Source organism: Coptis chinensis, chromosome 9 (assembly GCF_015680905.1).
Source record: "Coptis chinensis isolate HL-2020 chromosome 9, ASM1568090v1, whole genome shotgun sequence".
NCBI lineage: Eukaryota > Viridiplantae > Streptophyta > Magnoliopsida > Ranunculales > Ranunculaceae > Coptis > Coptis chinensis.
In genome coordinates, this window is record NC_141464.1 from 68493682 (window position 1) to 68513515 (window position 19834).

Consider the following 19834-nt stretch of genomic DNA (forward strand, 5'->3'; position numbering starts at 1 on the left):
TTTCAAGTTGTTCATTATCGTTTTGTTGGAAGATTCCGCCTGTCCGTTACCCTCTGGGTTGTAAGGGGCTGAGAATCTCTGTTTCACCTGGTATGTCTGTAGAAACGCTGCCACTTTAGCTCCCGTGAACTGTGTCCCATTATCTGCAATGATAGCATACGGCAACCCAAACCTACATATGATGTTCTCCCATAGAAACTTAATCACTTGCGTTTCTTTGACTTGCTACAAAGGGACGACCTCAATCCATTTTGTGAAGTAGTCTGTGGCCGCCAGCATGTATCTCCTCTTGCCACTTGTCATGGGCAACGGCCCCACGATATCCATCACCCACATGGAAAATGGCCATGGACTCGACACATTATGCAGGGGTTCTGCAGGCGCGAATATCCGCTGTGAGAACCTCTGGCACTTCTCTCATTTCTTGGCGAAGTCCACCGCATTCCTCTTCATATGGGGCCAAAAGTAACCCTGCGTCAACAGCCAGTGCGCGGTGGTCCTTCCCGCAGAATGGCTCCCCGCGATTAGCGCCCGTTGCAATTAAGCCTAACACCTCTTTCACCGACCGCTGCCCCAAACATTTTAACAAGGGTCCGTTGAAGTTTTTCTGGTACAACTCCCCTTCTATTAGGACGTACCTTCGGGACGTTTGTTCCAACCCTCTTTTTTCTTTCTTGTTGGTCACCTCCCTTCCCCCCAAGAAATCTATGATGGGATCCCTCCAACATTCTTCTTCCTCTATAACCTGACACACCTCTGCCCCCTCTTCTCTACTAGGCCTGTCCAATCTGCCTACCAGTATCATCCTTTCCTCCGACCCCGGCATTGCTGCCGCCGCGTACGCCAATGCGTCTGCGTGTCTATTTTTTCCGCGACCCAAGTGTACAAATTGAATCTTTGCGAACTTGCTGGCCTTCTCTCGCACCACCTTCAGATATTTTGCCATTCTCGGGCATCGAGCTGCAAACCCTCCATTAACTTGGCAAACCACGAGATTTGAATCCGAGTACACTATCAGTTCTCTGACCCCCACATCCTCAGCCATCCTCAGCCCCGCTACCACTGCCTCATACTCTTCTTCAATACTGGATGCCGCAAACCCTAATTTTGCAGTTAACTCTATTATATGGTTATCGGGTGTAACCAATACCACACCTATGCCGCTACTTTCATCAGTGGTTGACCCGTCTGTGAATATCCTCCATCCATTTCTCTTATCCTAAGGATCCAGTAAATTGGGCTCCCCGTCTCTCTCTGGTTCCATAACCATCTCTTCTCCCCAATTGGGATCCTCGGCTGGGAACTCCGCTAGAAATTCGGCCACTGCTTGCGCCTTCTCCGCGATCCTCACCTGATATTGTATCTCGTACGCACTATGCATCACTGCCCATTTCAACATTCTTCTAGAACTTTCTGTCCTCAGTGCTTGCTTGAGCGGGAGGTTGGTGACCACTATGATGGAGTGAGACTCGAAGTAGGGCTTTAGCCGAACCGAGAAGATTAGGGCGAGGGCATGTCTCGATTCTGCTATACCTCGTCTCTGCATCCAGTAATGTTTTACTTTGAAAATACACCGGTTTCTCCACCCTGTCCACGAAGCAGACCAATACTGAACTCACCGCATAATCAAACGCCTCCAAGTACAAGTACAACTTCTCCCCTTCTTCCGGCCGGCATAAAAAAGGTGCTTTGCCCAAATACCCCTTCAACTCTTGGAATGCCTCTTCACACTCCGCCATCCACAAGAAATCCGGAGTACTTCTCAATAGTCGATACAGCGGTCTGCATTTGTCGAATGATTTGGAAATGAACCTATTCAATGCCGCCACCCTTCCTGCTAGCCGATGTACCTCCTTTACATTCTGCGGGGATGGCATTTCTATCAAGGCTCTTATCTGCTCAGGGTTGGCCTCTATCCCTCGATGTGTCATGATGTAGCCCAAGAACTTGCCCGTGGTCACTCTAAAGGTATACTTCTCTGGGTTCAACTTCAAGTTATACTTCCGCAATATACTAAATGTCTCCCGTAAGCCCTCCAAATGCTCTTCCTTCGACATGCTCTTTTTCACCATATCGTCTATGTATATTTCAATCCCTTTTTGGATCTTGCTTTCAAACATTTTCTCCCCCAACCTTTGGAACGTGGCTCCAGCATTCTTCAGACTGAATGGCATCCGTGTATAGCAATATGTGCCGCATTCTACCACAAATGCTGTTTTCTCTTGATCTGGCCCATACATTGCCACCTGATTGTACCCCATAGACACGTCCATGAACGAGAACACCTTGTACCCCGCAGTCCTATCTACCAACTCATCTACTCGCGGCATGGGGTAACTATCTTTCGGGCACTCCTTATTCACATCCGTGAAACCGAAGCACATACGCACTTTGCCATTCTTTTTCGGTACCGCGACTACATTGGACAACCACTCGGTGAATTCTGTCTCCCGTATTATGCTAGCTCCCTTCAACCGTGACACCTCCTCGCGGATACTCTCCGCATTCTTTGGTCTGATACTCCGCATCCTCTGCCTCACCGGCTTGGCGTCCTCCTTCATGTGCAACCTATGACATGCAAATTCTGGGTCTAACCCCGTAACGTCCTCAATAGTCCATGCAAACACATCCCTATTTTCTGACAAGAATTGTATAAACTTATTCTTCCAATCATCCGGCAGACTAGATCCTACCGATGTGAACCTCTCTTCCTCTCCATCCCCTATATTCACCACTTCAATTTCATCTAGTATCTTCGGACCCTCCGCAGGTTGCCCCTTACTCTCCGCGGAGGCGATCTGTAACTGCTATGCCTGCCTCTTCCTTGGGTAGGAGCTTTCTTCTTCTGTTCCGTGCACTAATCGCTTCACTGTTCCCCTATGACTGTTCTTAGCTGTCACCTGATCACCGCGGACTTCATATGTGCCCGTTGGAGTTGGGAACCGTATCACTTGATAGTAGGTAGACGGGACGGCCTTCATCTCATGAATCCACCTCCTCCCCAAGATAGCGTTGTATTGGGAGGCAGAATCCACCACCATGAACTGCGCGAATACCGTCACAGGACCCGTGGTTACCGGCAACAAGAGTTCCCCCAGGGGGTCTGTCATACTTCCATTGAACCCGTATAAATTAGTGCGAGGAGGCCTTAATTGACTTGGATCCACTCCCATTTCTTCTAAAGCTCCTTTGAACAACAGATCAACCGCGCTACCACAATCCACTAACACTCTCTTCACCAGATAATTGCCCATTGCCACCGTGATCACCAACGCATCCTCATGTGGGGAGTCCACTGCCTGCAAGTCCGCCTTGCTGAAGACGATCATGTCTCTGTCCTCAGCTGATCCCACCCTTGGTCGCGGCATAGTAGTCCTGTCATTGATCTGTTGGATGCTCGCAGTCCTTCTCACCTTATCTCTATGTGCATTATGACTTAGTACCTCTCCACTGAAAATCACATGTATAGTCCCCAACAACTGATCCTGCCATGGTAGGCGCTCATCAATCTGTGCTTCCCTCACAAACTCTTTCATCTTACCCTTCTCCACCAATCTCTGAACCATCCACTTCAAAGCGTAACAGTCATCCGTCTCATGGTTTCGCATCTGGTGATATGCGTAGAACGGTTTATCTGGCAGCTCTATTGGTGTAGTCCGCGGTCCTTCATATCCCTGCATGTTTTTAATCAGCGGCAGTATTTCTCTCAACGGTCTATTCAGTGGTGTCACCTATATCTCCCGATATGGCTTCCTTTCTCTATTCTCCCGTCGAACTCCTTCCCGTGCTCTTTCGACTTTCGGTGGGTAATCACGGTATCCACCGCTTCCTTTCTCCGAAGCCCTTTCTTTGTGGCGCTCCCTATCCTTATCCAAAGATAGAACAACTTTCCCTGATCTCCTAGCCTCCCTCGGTAAAGTATCCTCATACCTGATGTATTTCTCTACCCGAAGATATAGCTCGTGCAACGTTGCAATTTCATTCTTTGCAACCGACTGGTGCACTCCCGTCCCCGGCCGCAACCCTCGCTCAAAGGCGATAACTGCGGTCCTCTCATCCAAATTTTTGACCTTCAGTGTCTCAGCCTTGAACCGGCAGAGATACTCCCTTACTGTCTCTGCAGACTTTTGTCTCACATTGAACAGGGTCGCGATGTCCACCGCCCGCTTTTTCTGGTGTATGAAATGATCCACGAAGGCGTGTTGCAACTCTTGGAAATTCCTTATGCTCCCCGCCGGCAGCCGATAGTACCAATCCGACGCCCCGCCTTTCAAACTGGCCGGGAACATCATGCATCGCAATCCATCGTACCGCGATTCCTGCCACAACGGCATCTGTTGCCTGAAGTGGTGGATATGATTCGCTGGGTCTCCTTTCCCATCGTACCTCTTGAATCGGGGCTGGTTAAAGCGCTTTGGGACCTCAGAAGCCCAAATGTCGTCCGCCAAAGGGTTGCAGTTTAGCCCCGCCACCACCTGGCTAGCCGCTCCTCCACGGCTCTTCCCTTTCTGTTGGTTCGCTTCTCTATCCTTGTCTATCATATCTTGCACTTGTTCAATTGTCAAGCCTGCTACCGGATTTTCCACCAGGTTGGGCTCCTCTCCTTCCTCCCCCGAGCTATCATTTTCTTTTTCGTCCAGTCCTTCCTCTTCTCTTTCCCTCTCTCTCCTCAACCCGTCGTTCTCCTCCCTTAGCCTTCCGATCTCCTCCTTCATAAGCCTCGTCTCCTTTGTCTCCAAATCTGCTCTCCCGCTTCCTTCTTCCTTTACCCCCGCCTTTGGTGTCGTTTCCAGCACTGGTACTTTCCTTGGTCTGCCCACCTTTCTCTTCGGTGCCATCTCTACTTCTCTTTTGTTCGCTCTCCACAGACAGCGCCAAATGTATAGACCTAAAAACTCTTTCCTTACAAGTCTAAAGGGCTCTCTTCCTATTCTCCTCTTGTTCCTCTCGCCCTCCTTTTTCTCTCACTTTCTCTCCTCTTCTTTCTTTCCATTGTGCGGCCTCCTCTTCCCTTCCTTTCTCATTCTTTTTATATCCCTTCCCCTCGCTTCCTGACCATCCAGTTGTCCCTCCATCCAACTATTCCTTTTCTTGCCGTACCCCTAACACGTCCACGCTCTAGGGTTTCCCAGCTATGATCGCCTACCTCTCAGTTGGCCTTACTAAGCTACCCCCCATTCGGTGCCCCGCGGACCTGGTCCTCCCCTAAGTTCAATTCATGTGCTCTTGTTCTATCACACTATCCTGCCTTCTTCATGATGTCCGCTGACCTGGCATCATTTCCTCAACTGAGCCCATACAGTAATCGGAACATCCAAATAGCAAATAAAATTAAAATGAATAAACCAACATTTATTGAGTGACGCCTTTATAAAAGTAGCAAAATACCAATCTATATCAAATGATTGCTCCAATGTTTTTATTGAGAATAATTGGAAGAGAAGTGATATTAGTTTATAGTATATACTAGATTTTGGACCCGGACATACGCCCGGGATCTATTAAATATTTTGTGTGCTGAAAAGGCTTTACAAAATGTCTCACACAAATTTTCGAATCAGAATATATTTTTATTGAAAATAAACCGAAATACGTTAATGACCAACGATTATAGTGCATAAGTACTTGGAAACTAATTAAGGGATCAAATTGAGATAGCCTCTTCACTTTGTCGTTTAGGATATTAATCCGTAATTTTTAAATAGAATTATCTTAAACTCGATATAGCTTGTATAATAGTTTTATTATATTTATGGTGATTTAACGGCAAATTTTTGAATCAGAATATATTTTTATTAAAAATAAACCGAAGTACGTTAATGAACATCGATTATGGTGCATAAGTAATTGGAAACTAAGAAATCAAATTAAGATAGCCTATTCACTTTGTGGTTTAGGATATTAATCCATAATTTTCAAATATAATTATATTAAACTCGGTCTAGCTTGTATAATAGTTTTCTTAGATTTATAATGATTTAGCGGCAAATTTTTGAATCAGAATATATTTTTATTGAAAATAAACTGAAATACGTTAATGAGCAGCGATTATGGTGCATATGTACTTGAAAACTAAGGGATCAAATTGAGATAGCCTATTCACTTTGTGGTTTAGAATATTAATCCGTAATTTTCAAATTGAATTATTTTAAACTCGATCTAGCTTGTATTAATAGTTTTATTAGATTATGGTGATTTAGCAGTAAATCATCGTCATTCGGCTTACGTACTAATGTGTACAAATCACTAAAACAGATTAATTATTTCCATATCCTCAAAGAATACGCTACTCCCACTAGAAAAGATTTATCACATGAACGTGTCTTACGAACGGGTGCCGTTATATTAAATTATTCTAAAAAATATTAGCAACTATGCATAGCTATGAGATATGAAAATTATATTAATTACTCATTTAAATTTCTTGCACCACTCTCTATAAAAAAGAAAGCACCAAACCTTGATAAAACTCATCGACTTTTTTTTTTTATTGTTAGGTTTAATAATAGAAGTTTGATTGAAATTTTTTGAGAATGCCCAATGTGGAAAAGATAATATTGGAGCTACTTGAATAGCAAGGTATTCTCAATCACAATAAAAAAAAATTATAATAAACACTACTTAAAATGCAAAACTATATTTGTCGAGATATTTATTCCCCCTACATAAAATACAAATATATTTTAGGGGTATTAGTTCAATGCATTTGCATCAAGTTTCTGATTTTCAATTAATTATTCTTTGAGGTTAGTACAATGCAGTTGCATCAAGTTTCCGATTTCCCATTAATTATTATTTGAGGTTAGTTCAGTGTAATTACATCCACTTTATGATTTCCCATTAGTTATTCATTGAGGTTAATTCAATACAGTTGCATCCAATTTTCGATGTTTCGTTAATTAGTCTTTGAGATTAATTCATTGCATTTGCATCCATGTTCCAATCTCCCGTTAATTACTCTTTGAGATTAGTTCAATACATTTGCATCCAGTTTCTGATTTCCCGTTAATTGTTTTTTTAGGTTAGTTCGATAGTTTACAATTTCTATACAATTTGCATACATGTAAAAGTCTGTTTTTATAAACTCACCTTTTTTTTGGGTTCCTAATTACTTGTAATTACTCATATGAGAAGGCTAAAAAAGTGGATATTTATGCTTTGAGGTAAGTGCGATGCAATTACATCTGACTTCCAATTTCTAGTTAACCATTTTTTGATGTTATTTCAATGCATTTGTATCCAATTTCTGATTTCCCGTTAGTTAATCTCTGATTTTAGTTTAATGCAGTTGCATTCAGTTTTTGGTTTTCCGTTAATTATTCTTTGAGGTTAGTTCAATGCAGTTGCATATAATTTTCGATTTTATGTTAATTGTTATTTGATGTTAGTTCAATGCATTTGCATCAAGTTTCTAATTTTCTGTTAATTATTTTTTTAGGTTAGTTCAATGTAGTTACATTAAATTTATAATTTCCCGTTAATTATTCATTTAGGTTAGTTTAGTGTAGTTTCATCCATTTTTTAATGTTTCGTTAATTAGTCTTTGAGATTAGTTCATTGCATTTGGATCCAGTTTCTAATTTCCCATTAATAACTCTTTAAGGTTAGTTCAATACATCTGCATTTAGTTTCTGATTATTCATGCTTTGAGGTTAGTTCGATATAATTATATCCGGTTTCTGATTTTCCGTTAACTATTCTTTTAGGTTATTTCAAGGCATTTGCATTTAGTTTCCGATTTCCCACCAATTATTCTATGAGGTTAGTTCAATGCAATTGCATTCGGTTTTTGATTTTATGTAAATTATTTTTTGAGTTAAGTTCAATGCATTTGCATCCGGTTTCCCATTAATTATTATTTGAGGTTTGTTTAATGTATTTGTATACCGTTTCCAATTTTCCGTTAAATATTTTTCAAGGATTTGCATTCAATTTCTAATTTTCCGTTAGTTACTCTCTGTCGTTAGTTTAATGCAATTTGCATAAAGTTTATGATTCCCCGCTAATTACTCCTTGAGCTCAGTTATGTATTTGAATCCAGTTTCCGATTTCCTTATAATTATCCAATATGGTGTGTAATACCAACTTCTACTGATCCATCTGTAGTGTCCTTGCAAACATGACATAAAAAGTAAATTATGCTTAATTTACTATGTGGGATCATCAAAGATTATTCAGTTTCTGAGTTCTCGTTAATTATTCTTTAAATTATGCATGACTTACTATGTGGAATCTTCAAAGATTATCTACGAACGGGTGTTGTTATATTAATTATTCTAAAAAAATATTTGCAAATATGCATAGCTATTTTATATTAATATTATATTGATCACTCAACCAAATTTCTTATAACGTGAAAACCTCACTCTCCATTAAAAAATATAACTCACATTTGATAAAATCCTTCAACTTCATTTTTTTTGTTTAATAATAGAAGTTTGATTGAAATTTTGTGAGATTGCCTAATAAAACGAAATTCATATATATTGAAGTTACTTGAATAGCAAGGAGTTCCCAATCATACGGAAAGAGATAAGATAAACATCATTTTAAATGCAAAACTATACTTATCGAGACATTCCCACAACATATAACCCAACTATGTTTTGAGGTTAGTTTAATGCATTTGCATTTAGTTTCTGATTTTTCGTTATTTATATTTTGAGGTTAGTTCAATGCAGTTGCATCAAATTTCCAATTCCCGTTATTTATTTTTTGAGATCAGTTCAATGCAATTGCATCCAGTTTCTGATTTATCGTTAATTATTCTTTTCGGTTAGTTCAATACATTTGCATCCAATTCCTAATTTCCTATTAATTGTTCTTCGAGGTCAGTTCAATGCATTTGCATCCAGTTTCTGATTTCCCGTTAATTATTCTGTGATATTAGTTTAATGCATTTGCATCCAGTTTTCGATTTCTCGTGTTTATTATTTGATAAAGTTGCATTTGCATCTAGTTTCCGATTTTCCGTTAATTATTGTTTGAGGTTAGTTCAATGAGTTTGCATCCAGTTTCCGATTTCTCGTTAATTATTTATTGAGGTTTTGCATCCAGTATATTTTTTGAGATTAGTTCAATGCAGTTGCATTCGGTTTCCGATTTCTCGTTAATTATTTTTTAAGATTAGTTCCACACATTTGCATTATGTTCCAAATTTATAATTAATTTTTCTTTGAGGTTAGTTCAATGCAGTTGCATCCAGCTTCCGATTTCCCGTTAATTTAATCTTTGAAGGTTAGCCCAATGCATTTGCATCCAGTTTCCGATTTCCCGACAATTATTTTTTTATGTTAGTTTGATGTATTTGTATCCAAGTTTTGATTTTTCGTTAATTATTCTTTGAGGTTAGTTTAATGCAGTTGTATCCATATTCCAATTTTCTATTAACTACTATGTAAGATTAGTTTAATGCTTTCATTTGCATCCAGTTTCTGATTTCCCGTTAAATATTATTTGAGGTTAGTTCGATGCATTTGCATCCAATTTTTCATTCCCCATTAATTATTTTTTGACGTTAGTTTCATTCAGTATTATATATTTTAAAATATTTGTCATTATTGCTTTGCCATTATTTTTTTTTTCATTTTCTATTATATATTTTGTATAGTTGTTTTTAACTATGTTTTGAGGCCATGTTAAGGATATATTCGAAATAAGTCGGTGTTTTATCATAGATACTAAAATTGTATGATTTGTAATAGGGATTTAGTTTCTACAAATCACCTATTTTTTAGCAATTTTTTTTTTATTTTATCAAATATAAATTAGTTTCTACAAATCACCTATTTTTTAGCAATTTTTTTTTATTTGATCAAATATATAAGAATTGGAACACAAAGTGTTTGATTCGTAGTAATAGGAAATTACCTTCTACAAATCACCTATTTTTTTAGTAATTTTTTTTATTTGATCAAATATATAAGAATTGGAAATACACTCAAACTCTCAAAATATAAGAATTAGAAATACACTCAAACTCTCCAAAGAGGTTTCATGTACGTGGGATTGTAAACTATTATAAAATACTATCTTTCATATTAAAGTGCCACATATGATAGAAAAAATGTTAACTCTCATATTAGAGTGTCACATAGGAGAGAGAAAATTCTCCTTTAAAGGTCTCTACTTTATATTCAGTATTATATATATTTTAAAATATTTGTCATTATTGCTTTGCCGTTATTTTTTTTTTTCATTTTCTATTATATATTTTGTATAATTGTTTTTAACTATGTTTTGAGGTCACGTTAAGGATATATTCGGAATAACTCGGTGTTTTATCATAGATACTAAAATTGTATGATTTGTAATAAAGAATTAGTTTGTACAAATCATCTATTTTTTAGCAATTTTTTTTTTATTTGATCAAATATAAATTAGTTTCTACAAATCACCTATTTTCTACAAATCACTTATTTTTTAGCAATTTTTTTTATTTGATCAAATACATAAGAATTGGAACACTAAAAGTGTTTGATTCATAGTAATAGGAAATCACCTTCTACAAATCACCTATTTTTTTAGTAATTTTTTTTTATTTGATCAAATATATAAGATTTGGAAATACACTCAAACTCTCCAAATATAAAAATTAGAAATACACTCAAACTCTCCAAAGAGGTTCTATGTAAGTGGGATTGTAGGCTATTAGAAAATACTATCTTTCATATTAGAGTGCCACATATAATAGAAAAAATGCTAACTCTCATATTAGAGTGCCACATAGGAGAGAGAAAATCCTCATTTAAAGGTCTTTAGTATATAGATACTAGATAAGGGTGATTTTGGACATACCCAATAAAACACTCCCATACCCCAATTTTAAAATAAATAAATAAAATGATTTTAGACATATTTAACTTCCTAAATTACTCTTCTTTTTTATTAGGCGTGCCCAAGATATTTATTGACTAAAACAAGTCATTTACTCTACGTGACTAAAACAAGATATTTGTGCAGGAGAGAAAACATAATCACCCGCTACCTACCCATTGTTTCTTCAACTCTGTCTTTCAAGCCGTCTTTGTCTCACTAAGAGCATATAGACATAATTTATTGTTCTACACATTTATTCTGTTTTTGGCAAATGGAGTCTTTTATTAAGAGGGATTATATTGGAATAATTTCTATTTAGTGATGAAAAGACGAACTAAGAGAGAATTTGAAGAGCCTAGTATAAAAGCCAACGGTTGGAACCATGATCGAGAATGAGAACTTACTCAAAATCTTTGCAAAATTCCCGCTTTCTTCGTTTGTCTCCATTATGTTAATTAATGTAGTTAATTCAGCAGCAACTAAAGATTCCGAATGTACAATCCTACAGCGAAAATTTCCAAATAACATTTTCTGGCAAAGAGCACTGGTACATATGCCAGTTAGATTTTTTGGATATGCATATAATTTTTTTCTCCTGAAAATCTATCTGCATAACTGCTTAAACGGGACTGGAAACATATAAAGAGAAAAACATATTCAAAATTTACACGATGCCAATCACAGCTTATGGGGAAAAGAAATTATAGTAGAAGGAAAACAAAACTAAAATGGACAGATGCAAAAGAAAATATCTCAATAGAAAAAGTTATTAATAGATTAGTAATGTGGTTGCCTACAGATGTGCCTTATTGGGAATTTTGCTTAGCTACTTCATACATATCAAATCAATCTAATGTCTACGAACTTAATTAATCAAGTAAAACCCAATGCCTTTCCAACGATTATTTGTCAGTAGAAAGACATACTATTTTGAGGATTGATAAATGGATCACCAAGCAAACATAAATACATGGGGAAACAAGTTATTTTTTTTAATCTTTTTGTTCTTATGGGAAATACCCCAATAATATATGGGAGATATTATTGGATTTAGGCAGTTATTAGGGTATGACAAAAATTTATGTTAGTTATGGGGTACGGGAGTGTTTTGTTGGGTATGTCCAAGATCACCCATATATAAAGCTCTTGATAAGAAACTTTATTTATTTATAAACAATCATAAGTTTGTATGTAATTTATAATATATATCTGGGTTATCCATGTTGTCTTTTTGGATATATATTATTAAAAGTATGCAGTCAAATACACATTTAGCCTCCACCTAGACTCTAGATTCATCTCTAGCGCCGCGCGCCTAGGAGTGCCCATGTACTGTTGTCTAGGCCCAGGGTCTAACTAGTTACTGCGCCTTTAATGGCGTAGCTCTAAAACACCACACATGAAGGTGAAATCGTGTATTCGATATGTTAATGCACCAACGTACTTTATAGAACAGAATATGTGTGTAATTGTGTAAAGATTCTGACCTCTATCAATTTTCCTCCTCCCTAAGCCGTAAAAAATGATGACGGTTGTCGTTAGTATCACTGCAGTTACTGTAGAAACTACTATAATCACAACTCTTTTGGATGAATTCGTTTGCTGAGCTATTGATATAGAAGGGAAAAAAAAAATCATAAATCAATATATATAATTACCTTAATTGCTTAATCTTTTTCAGTCTCCCTCTCCATGCGGTTTTCTTCTATTCAAATTATTTATTGGACTAACTAAATGAGGTCCTACACAACTTGGTAAGACAGAGTATTTTACTAACTCACAAACTTAAGTGCAGTCCTTTTTACATACACAAAGCAAGACACTGCACCTATTGGTAAAACTCTAAAATTTGCAGCTCAGATAACATAAGATAAACATCACTTTCAATCAAAAGGAATTAGACTTTAGAGTGCACAACTTAAGCATCATGAGTAATCACTTCACATGAGAAGCAAGTTTATTAAACCCATTTGCTATGACTAAATGAAAATTCTTTTATTAAACCTTGCATTAATAAAGCTTGCTGCCCATTGCAGGCTTGCACCAAAGCCCTATTTCAGAAAATCAAGTTAGCAAATTAAATTTCGTTGCAAGAAAATTTGCTTAATATAAGTTTGATCGCTTACGGTTGGTTGTATTCGTGTTTAGTGATGCTGGTATCGTGTTTGGTGGTGCTAGTATTGAAGTGGGAGGAACTGGAGCTGGAATGGTTATTTCCGGTCCAAAGAAGCCATTGGGAATTGTTGGAATCTCTATAAGTATTTCTAAATACTAGTGTGTGTTTGTGCAAAGTGGAGGAGATGAACAAAGGGTGTTCTCTCCACTTTAGTGCATAGTAGATAGTCCCACATTGGTTATCCACCACATCGGGTAGAGTTCGGGCTTGGGCTTGGGCTTACTGTTGTAGGTAGTGGTTTGACCAATAGCCTAAACTTGTTTTGCTTTTTTCTTGAGCAGCAAGTTTCGGTGTTCTATTAGGAGTTGGTTTCTCTTCCTTATCTGTTTAGGAGACCGACCTAACCTCTATAAATAGGATTGTGAGTCCATAGAGGGAATTGACTTCATCAGAAACTCAACTCAGAGAAACAAAAACTCAAACCAGTCATTTTTCTTCTTTTCTTCTTCTTGTAGCCGCCAGAGAAAGTTATATTGTTGTTCTAAAGGGTAGTCTGTTTTAGTGCAAAGTCAGACTGCTGTTAACCATTGAATCCTGTGAGGAAGACGTCACTGCTGCCTTTCTGCACCACTGGAATGGGAGAAATCTTTCCTTAAGGACAACCTAATCCACACCTTGGTTATTCCCAGTTACTGCTGTCCTTGTCTCTTCATTTATCTCTTTTTCATCGCTCCTTCATACGTTTCTACTTTAGTTGCTGTTTCAATACAACTATTCTAACAATCTTAAGGAAAAAGTGCTTTAACAACATAGACTGATTTCATAGTAGAACAAAGGAGAGTGCTTTAAATACGACAATCAAAAGATAAGTCTTTTACTTTGAGTTATTGTTTGTGTTATTGGGTTATGACTTACGAAATTTTCTGATAATTTTGTTTTTGTTAGGGAAACCAATTAAAGATTGAATCTTAATTTATCTTTTGTGGTTTATCAAACCCTATATAGTTGTAGACCTTTCTCCTACGTTTGTGGGAGTCAAATTTAAGATTTCTATCAAGAAAAACGTCAAAGTTCATATTTTTTACAGCTGCGTCGCTCATTACAGAAACTGCTGTAACTTTTAGCTCAGAGCTCGGTTTTGCAATCCTCTTTTTGTGTTAGATAGCTGATTCAAATAGATTTCCAGTGGTATAAGGCTTGATACCCAATTCGTCCTAAGCTGGTTCAGAATTACAGTTCTTTTGAACTGTTTTTCTGGAATGAGGAAAATATGGTAATCCGGTTTTTCAATCGGTTAGGTATCGTATTCTTTCACTCTTTATAATTCTTTTGGTTTGATTATATGATGATATTCTTGCATTGAGTTGCATGCTAGGTTTTCTTAAGAGGAAAATCCTTAAGCTTAAACTTCTTTAATAACCTAGTAAACAAATTATACGTGTTTATCACTAAGAAATTAATTAATTTGACTAGAAGTAGTTTTATATTAATTTTCTTTGTACATATGTAGATGTATGTAGATGGTCTAAGAGAGACCTCAAGATAGTTAATATCAACCACACTCTTGGATAGTAATTATAATGTATTCAATGCATAATTGTTTACCTCTATTAAGTGTACATGTTGTTAGACGATGGTTATGATTATAATGTTGTGAAAATACATGTTAGATGAAGTAACTTGTAGCTTATATCCAATAGAGCATATGTTAAAGTTGTATAGCATACTAGTTTTGGATATTAATCATCGTGGATTTACTTTGAACTTTATCGATGATAGTTTATTGGTAAATTTTTTCTAGTTTAAGATATTAATGGGTTGAGTCATTATATGTTGTGGTAGTACTTGAGGTATTGTTGATAGGGTATTCTATCTTGCCTGAGCTCATGTAAGGAGAGGAGGTGGAATCCTTAGTTGTTTTGCATATTCAGTGGCTAGATTTGCTTAATATCGTATACATTTTGTTATGAGGGGTACAGTTAAAATTTCCTTTTCCTGAACCTATGATATGATATTAACCATGTTTGGCATGAATGCATTATTTAACATTGACATGAAGCTTAACCATATCATATATTATTAAGTAATGAGCACCGTTGTCTACGAGAGAAAACAATATGGGAAACAATCAATATCCTCCTAAACCTAATTTAGTCAAGGAGATATAAGGTTATGGATTGTCTTCTTAGACAATATCCTCCAGTGACTATTTTAGATAAGGAGATGTAACGCTTGTGGATTGTCTTATTAGGCATTATCCTCCTATGACTATGAATAAATAGCCAAGATGATGTACAAGTGCGTGGATTGTTTCTCTATGTAAGTTGGAATGTTGAATGATGAAAAGAAGAATGGTAATGATATTATCTTGGGTAAAACTTTTTTCATCTAATTCTTCTATTCTTTAAAATTCATTTGAATCATTTGTGGATTTCCTTTCATATAGATAGCATGAACATAATATGACTATGTTTAATATGATCCATAATCATAGACTTGAGTAAAGTATATTCTTGTCATAAGAGTGCATATTATTGTTGTTGTTTCTTTTAGTATTTGTAGCGGCATACTGTGTTTTGCATGTAAGTTTGATTAGGTTGAGTAACCATTAAACTGTAGGGGGCTGTGACCCATATGCATGACACTGTTTTACCAAAGTTTACCTCACAAGATAATTGGAAATACACTGAATTACAAAGTATGGAAAGGTCTTGGGCTTATCCAAAAATGTTTCAAAATGTGGGGGGTGTCTTGCCAAGGCTATTGTGAATGAATCTAAAAGAAATATTTTTGAGGCCTAGAACTACCTAGTAGATGTTCATTGGTGAAACTCATAATAGTGATGTTTGTTTTAGTTGTCATGCGTGATAACAATCTTGTAGATACCACACTATTATTGAATGTCTTATATGCTAATTTTATTTTGAGGATGTGCTTTCTGTAAAATTGGCATAGAGTGGTTTGATGTTCATAATGAACTACGTAAGAGGATCTCATAATTTCTGAATAAGAAATTTGGAAGACTATCAGTGAGTATATCCACCATTCATGGTGATGATGTTTATATGTTTCTTGAGGAAGATTCATTAACCTATAAACTGGAGAAGTATCCTTTTTTGAAGGATACAACTCCTCTAAACTGGACTCTTGTTTTATTGGGGGATCTATAGGTTGAATTGGATATTCAAGAGAAAACTAAAATGTGATAGTTATATTGCAAAATACAAGGCTAATAATAATAGCCAAGGGGTTTCAATCAGAGACAAGATTTATACTACTTTGAAACCTTGCTCATGTAACTAGAATTTCTTCTACAAAATTCTAAAGACTCTTGTTGAGTAGTTGTGCGGAACTACAATACCAAGTAGTACCAGGTGATGAGCTGAAGGTATACAATTTAGTTAAATCTTTGTATGAGTTGATTCAAGCGCCTATAAATGGCATGAGCAATTCAACAACATATTAGTGTCATATGGATGTCAAAGTACCGTTGTTGATAAAGGTGTGTCTTTTCTTTAGAGTAAAGCAAGACATATGTGTTAATCTCTCTTTGTTTAGATGATTTAATATCATGAGTGCTACCATTGAGAATGTGTATGAGACAGAGAAATTCTTATTTGAAACACATAATAGACCGTCATTGAAAATGATAGTTCATTATATTGTTAAACTCATTTATGTAACTGCTATATTCAATTGTCAAAATGTTGACGTTTGAATATGGTTGAAGCCCACATCGTACCTTAAACTAGACCGGTCGGATGGTCTAAGGGAATTTTGGGCACTACAGAATTGAATGACTGGTGAATATAGGAATTATAACTCATGTTGGTCTTATTATATTATTTAGCACGTAATAGAAATATTTTTCTATTCTGATAGTAAGCATGCGTTAACACCTTTTGTGGCAAATATCCATTTTATGAAAAATAATCTACTTGTGTTTTCTCATACTAAATATGTCAATATCATTGGTAGCCTATTGTACTTGATGAATTATATATGTGAGACATGACATTGCCTACATTAATGGCATACTGAGTTGATAACCCATTGTTCTTATAAGAAACATTGGATGTATATTGTCAGTTTATCCAGGTACTATAGCGGAGCCATTGATTATGGACTTATATTTAGTAGATTTCCATCATTGTTGGAAGGGTAATGTGTTATAAACTGGATCCAGTAATATTTATGTGTTTACCCTTGGTGGAAATTAAATGTCTTGGATATTATCCAAGCTAATCGCCTCATAAAAGGCATGTGATGATGTTGAGTATGTTAGCAATCTCTTGACAAATCTTCCCATTGGCTCTAAACAGCCTCGATGTGTCTATGCTTTGCAACTGTCTCATTGCAATAGCTAAGACATAAAAAAAATGTGCAATGGGAAATGTATATACATAAGTTTGAGATATAACTTAATCAAGTAGCTGCTAGATATTATGTTAGGTCGGACTTAGTTTGGCCACATGTCTGACCGTACCACTTATTTGGAGGCAAGTGGTTATACGTCGAGGGGGATGGGACTTATGCCCATATATATAGGCGACGGCAACCCAACCCTACCTATGTGATTGGAGATCCTATGAAGTAGGTTCAAAGGGAAAAACAAGTCACTTCGTCGTCCTGCAGTACTATCGTCTTATTTGAGACGTCCCACCCTATGGCGAGATGGTACTATAGTATACTTTGTATAACTAGAATTGCAATGAGTAAGGATGAGTTATTTTACTCTTATTGGAATCCATAGTCCATTTTATAATGAGATAGTGTATTTTAACTGCAATGTACACTTGATGGATATCCACCTACGTGAATGTAGAACTGGGTCGGTTCTTATGAGTATACGGGCAAGTACTCTAGAGCATTTATGGAACACAGGCAGTGCAATGGCCAAAAAGCGCAACACCGCAGAACAGGCATATAATGAAAGAGCAGTGTGGGTGCATGTGATCTATTTTACTACAAGGGAATGTTGGTTCAAAGATTTTTTAATCCACCACTTTCACGTATTATAAGACATGTTACCCTATGACTGGTTCAAGCCCGTAAAGCACCAGTATCTTACGCATTGTTTTTTCGATTCTCTCTGGCATTTAGTTAACCCATTTCTTTTGTAATATCCTATTCCAAAATAGTGGGGGACTATTAGTATTTTGAAATAGTGGGGGATTGTTGGAATCTCTATAAGTATTTCTAAATACTAGTGTGTGTGTGCAAAGTGGAGGAGATGAACAAAGGGTGTTCTCTCCACTTTAGTGCATAATAGATAGTCCCACATTGGTTATCCACCACATCGGGTGGGGTTCGGGCTTGGGCTTGGGCTTACTGTTGTGGGTAGTGGTTTGACCAATAGCCTAAACTTGTTTTGCTTTTTTCTTGAGCAGCAAGTTTCGGTGTTCTATTAGGAGTTGGTCTCTCTTCCTTATCTATTTAGGAGACCGACCTAACCTCTATAAATAGGACTGTGAGTCCATAGAGGGAATTTACTTCATCAGAAACTCAACTCAGAGAAACAGAAACTCAAACCAGTCCTTTTTCTTCTTTTTTTCTTCTTGTAGCCGCCAGAGAGAGTTATATTGTTGTTCTAGAGGGTAGTCTGTTCTAGTGCAAAGTCGACTGCTGTTAACCATTGAATCCTGTGGAGGAAGACGCCATCTTTGCCTTCTTACACCACTTGGAAGGGGCGAAATCTTTCCTTAAGAACAGCCTAATCCGCGTCTTGGTTATTCCTAGTTACTACTGTCCTTGTCTATTCATTGCTACTGCTGTCTACTGTTCCTTCTGTTCTACTTTAGTTGCTGTTTCAATACAACTATTCTAACAAGAATCTCAAACCTTAAGACACAACTTGGTTTAAGAACTCTTCCACCTTGTTGCGTATTACAACATGATGAAAGCTGAGAAACAGATCTATTAAGACATCTAAAACAATCATTCGTACTTATATCTTGAGTGCACTGAGCAATTCCAAGTATATTCTCAGAGCTTGTGAATTCTATTGCACCAGCCGCAAACAAACTAGATGAATTAGAAACAGCTCGTGCCACTATGTCTTCCATCAACATTTTCAGTCTCGAAGTGAACTGATCAACGTTAATATCTCTTGTATTAACCAAATAAATAGTGGGATCAAGCTGCATAAAATATATAAAATTCTTGTCGGAGTAGTGTAGCAAACACTCATCGTAAAACAGAACTGAATCTTTCTTGAACGGGCACCAAATTGTGACCTCTTCAGTTGCAGTTTTGGCACACTTCTTGTAGTCTTTAGACGTATAATCACCTCTGCATTGGAAAAGCCCATAAACTCCATCTGAATTTCTTTTCACGGTTTAGGTAAAAAATCTTGTATTATTTCGACTAGTGCTATTATTATTGGACATAGATGAAAGTAGCTAGGATGCTGAGATTAGCTTGAAATGTGCTATTTGTTGTGTAATTTTCTCCTAAACAAAATACATTAACATAGGTTTGGGCAGTGCTGTGCAGTACCAGTGTAGAAGAAAAGGCAAAGAATAACAAACCAAAGAGACCCATTGAGATTTCTGGTTTGCAAAGATGCACCAGTGATAATGGTTTGTTGGGGGTTATAGATACTAGCATGATGCATGTGCGGACAACAAACCATTATCACTGATGCATCTTTGCAAACATGTTTTTGTTTAGAAGGATGTTCATTAATTTGGAACATCTACACATGCATCATGCCAGTATCTATAACCAACAAACCATTATCACTGGTGCATCTTTGCAAACATGTTTTTGTTTAGAAGGATGTTCATTAATTTGTAACATCTGTTGATGCTCTTAGTTCAGCCGAAATAGTTGACCAACCCAAAAAGTAAACAGGACTAAATTTGTAAATATGCAATGGTATATGGGTAAAATTATATT

General features: G+C 36.8%; 1 protein-coding gene across 1 annotated transcript; it reads right to left on the reverse strand.

Annotated features, from left to right (window-relative positions):
- Window positions 1-2807: 2807 nt before the first annotated feature.
- On the reverse strand, window positions 2808-3680 carry LOC147477600 (uncharacterized). The gene has a single exon (XM_086586042.1). It carries the CDS (start codon window positions 3678-3680, stop codon window positions 2808-2810), a length of 873 nt encoding a protein of 290 aa, XP_086442168.1.
- Window positions 3681-19834: the final 16154 nt, after the last annotated feature.

Coding starts and splice junctions, on each gene's coding strand:
- LOC147477600 (XM_086586042.1), bottom strand. CDS start 3,680: ATGCAGGGATATGAAGGACCGCGGACTACACCAATAGAGCTGCCAGAT.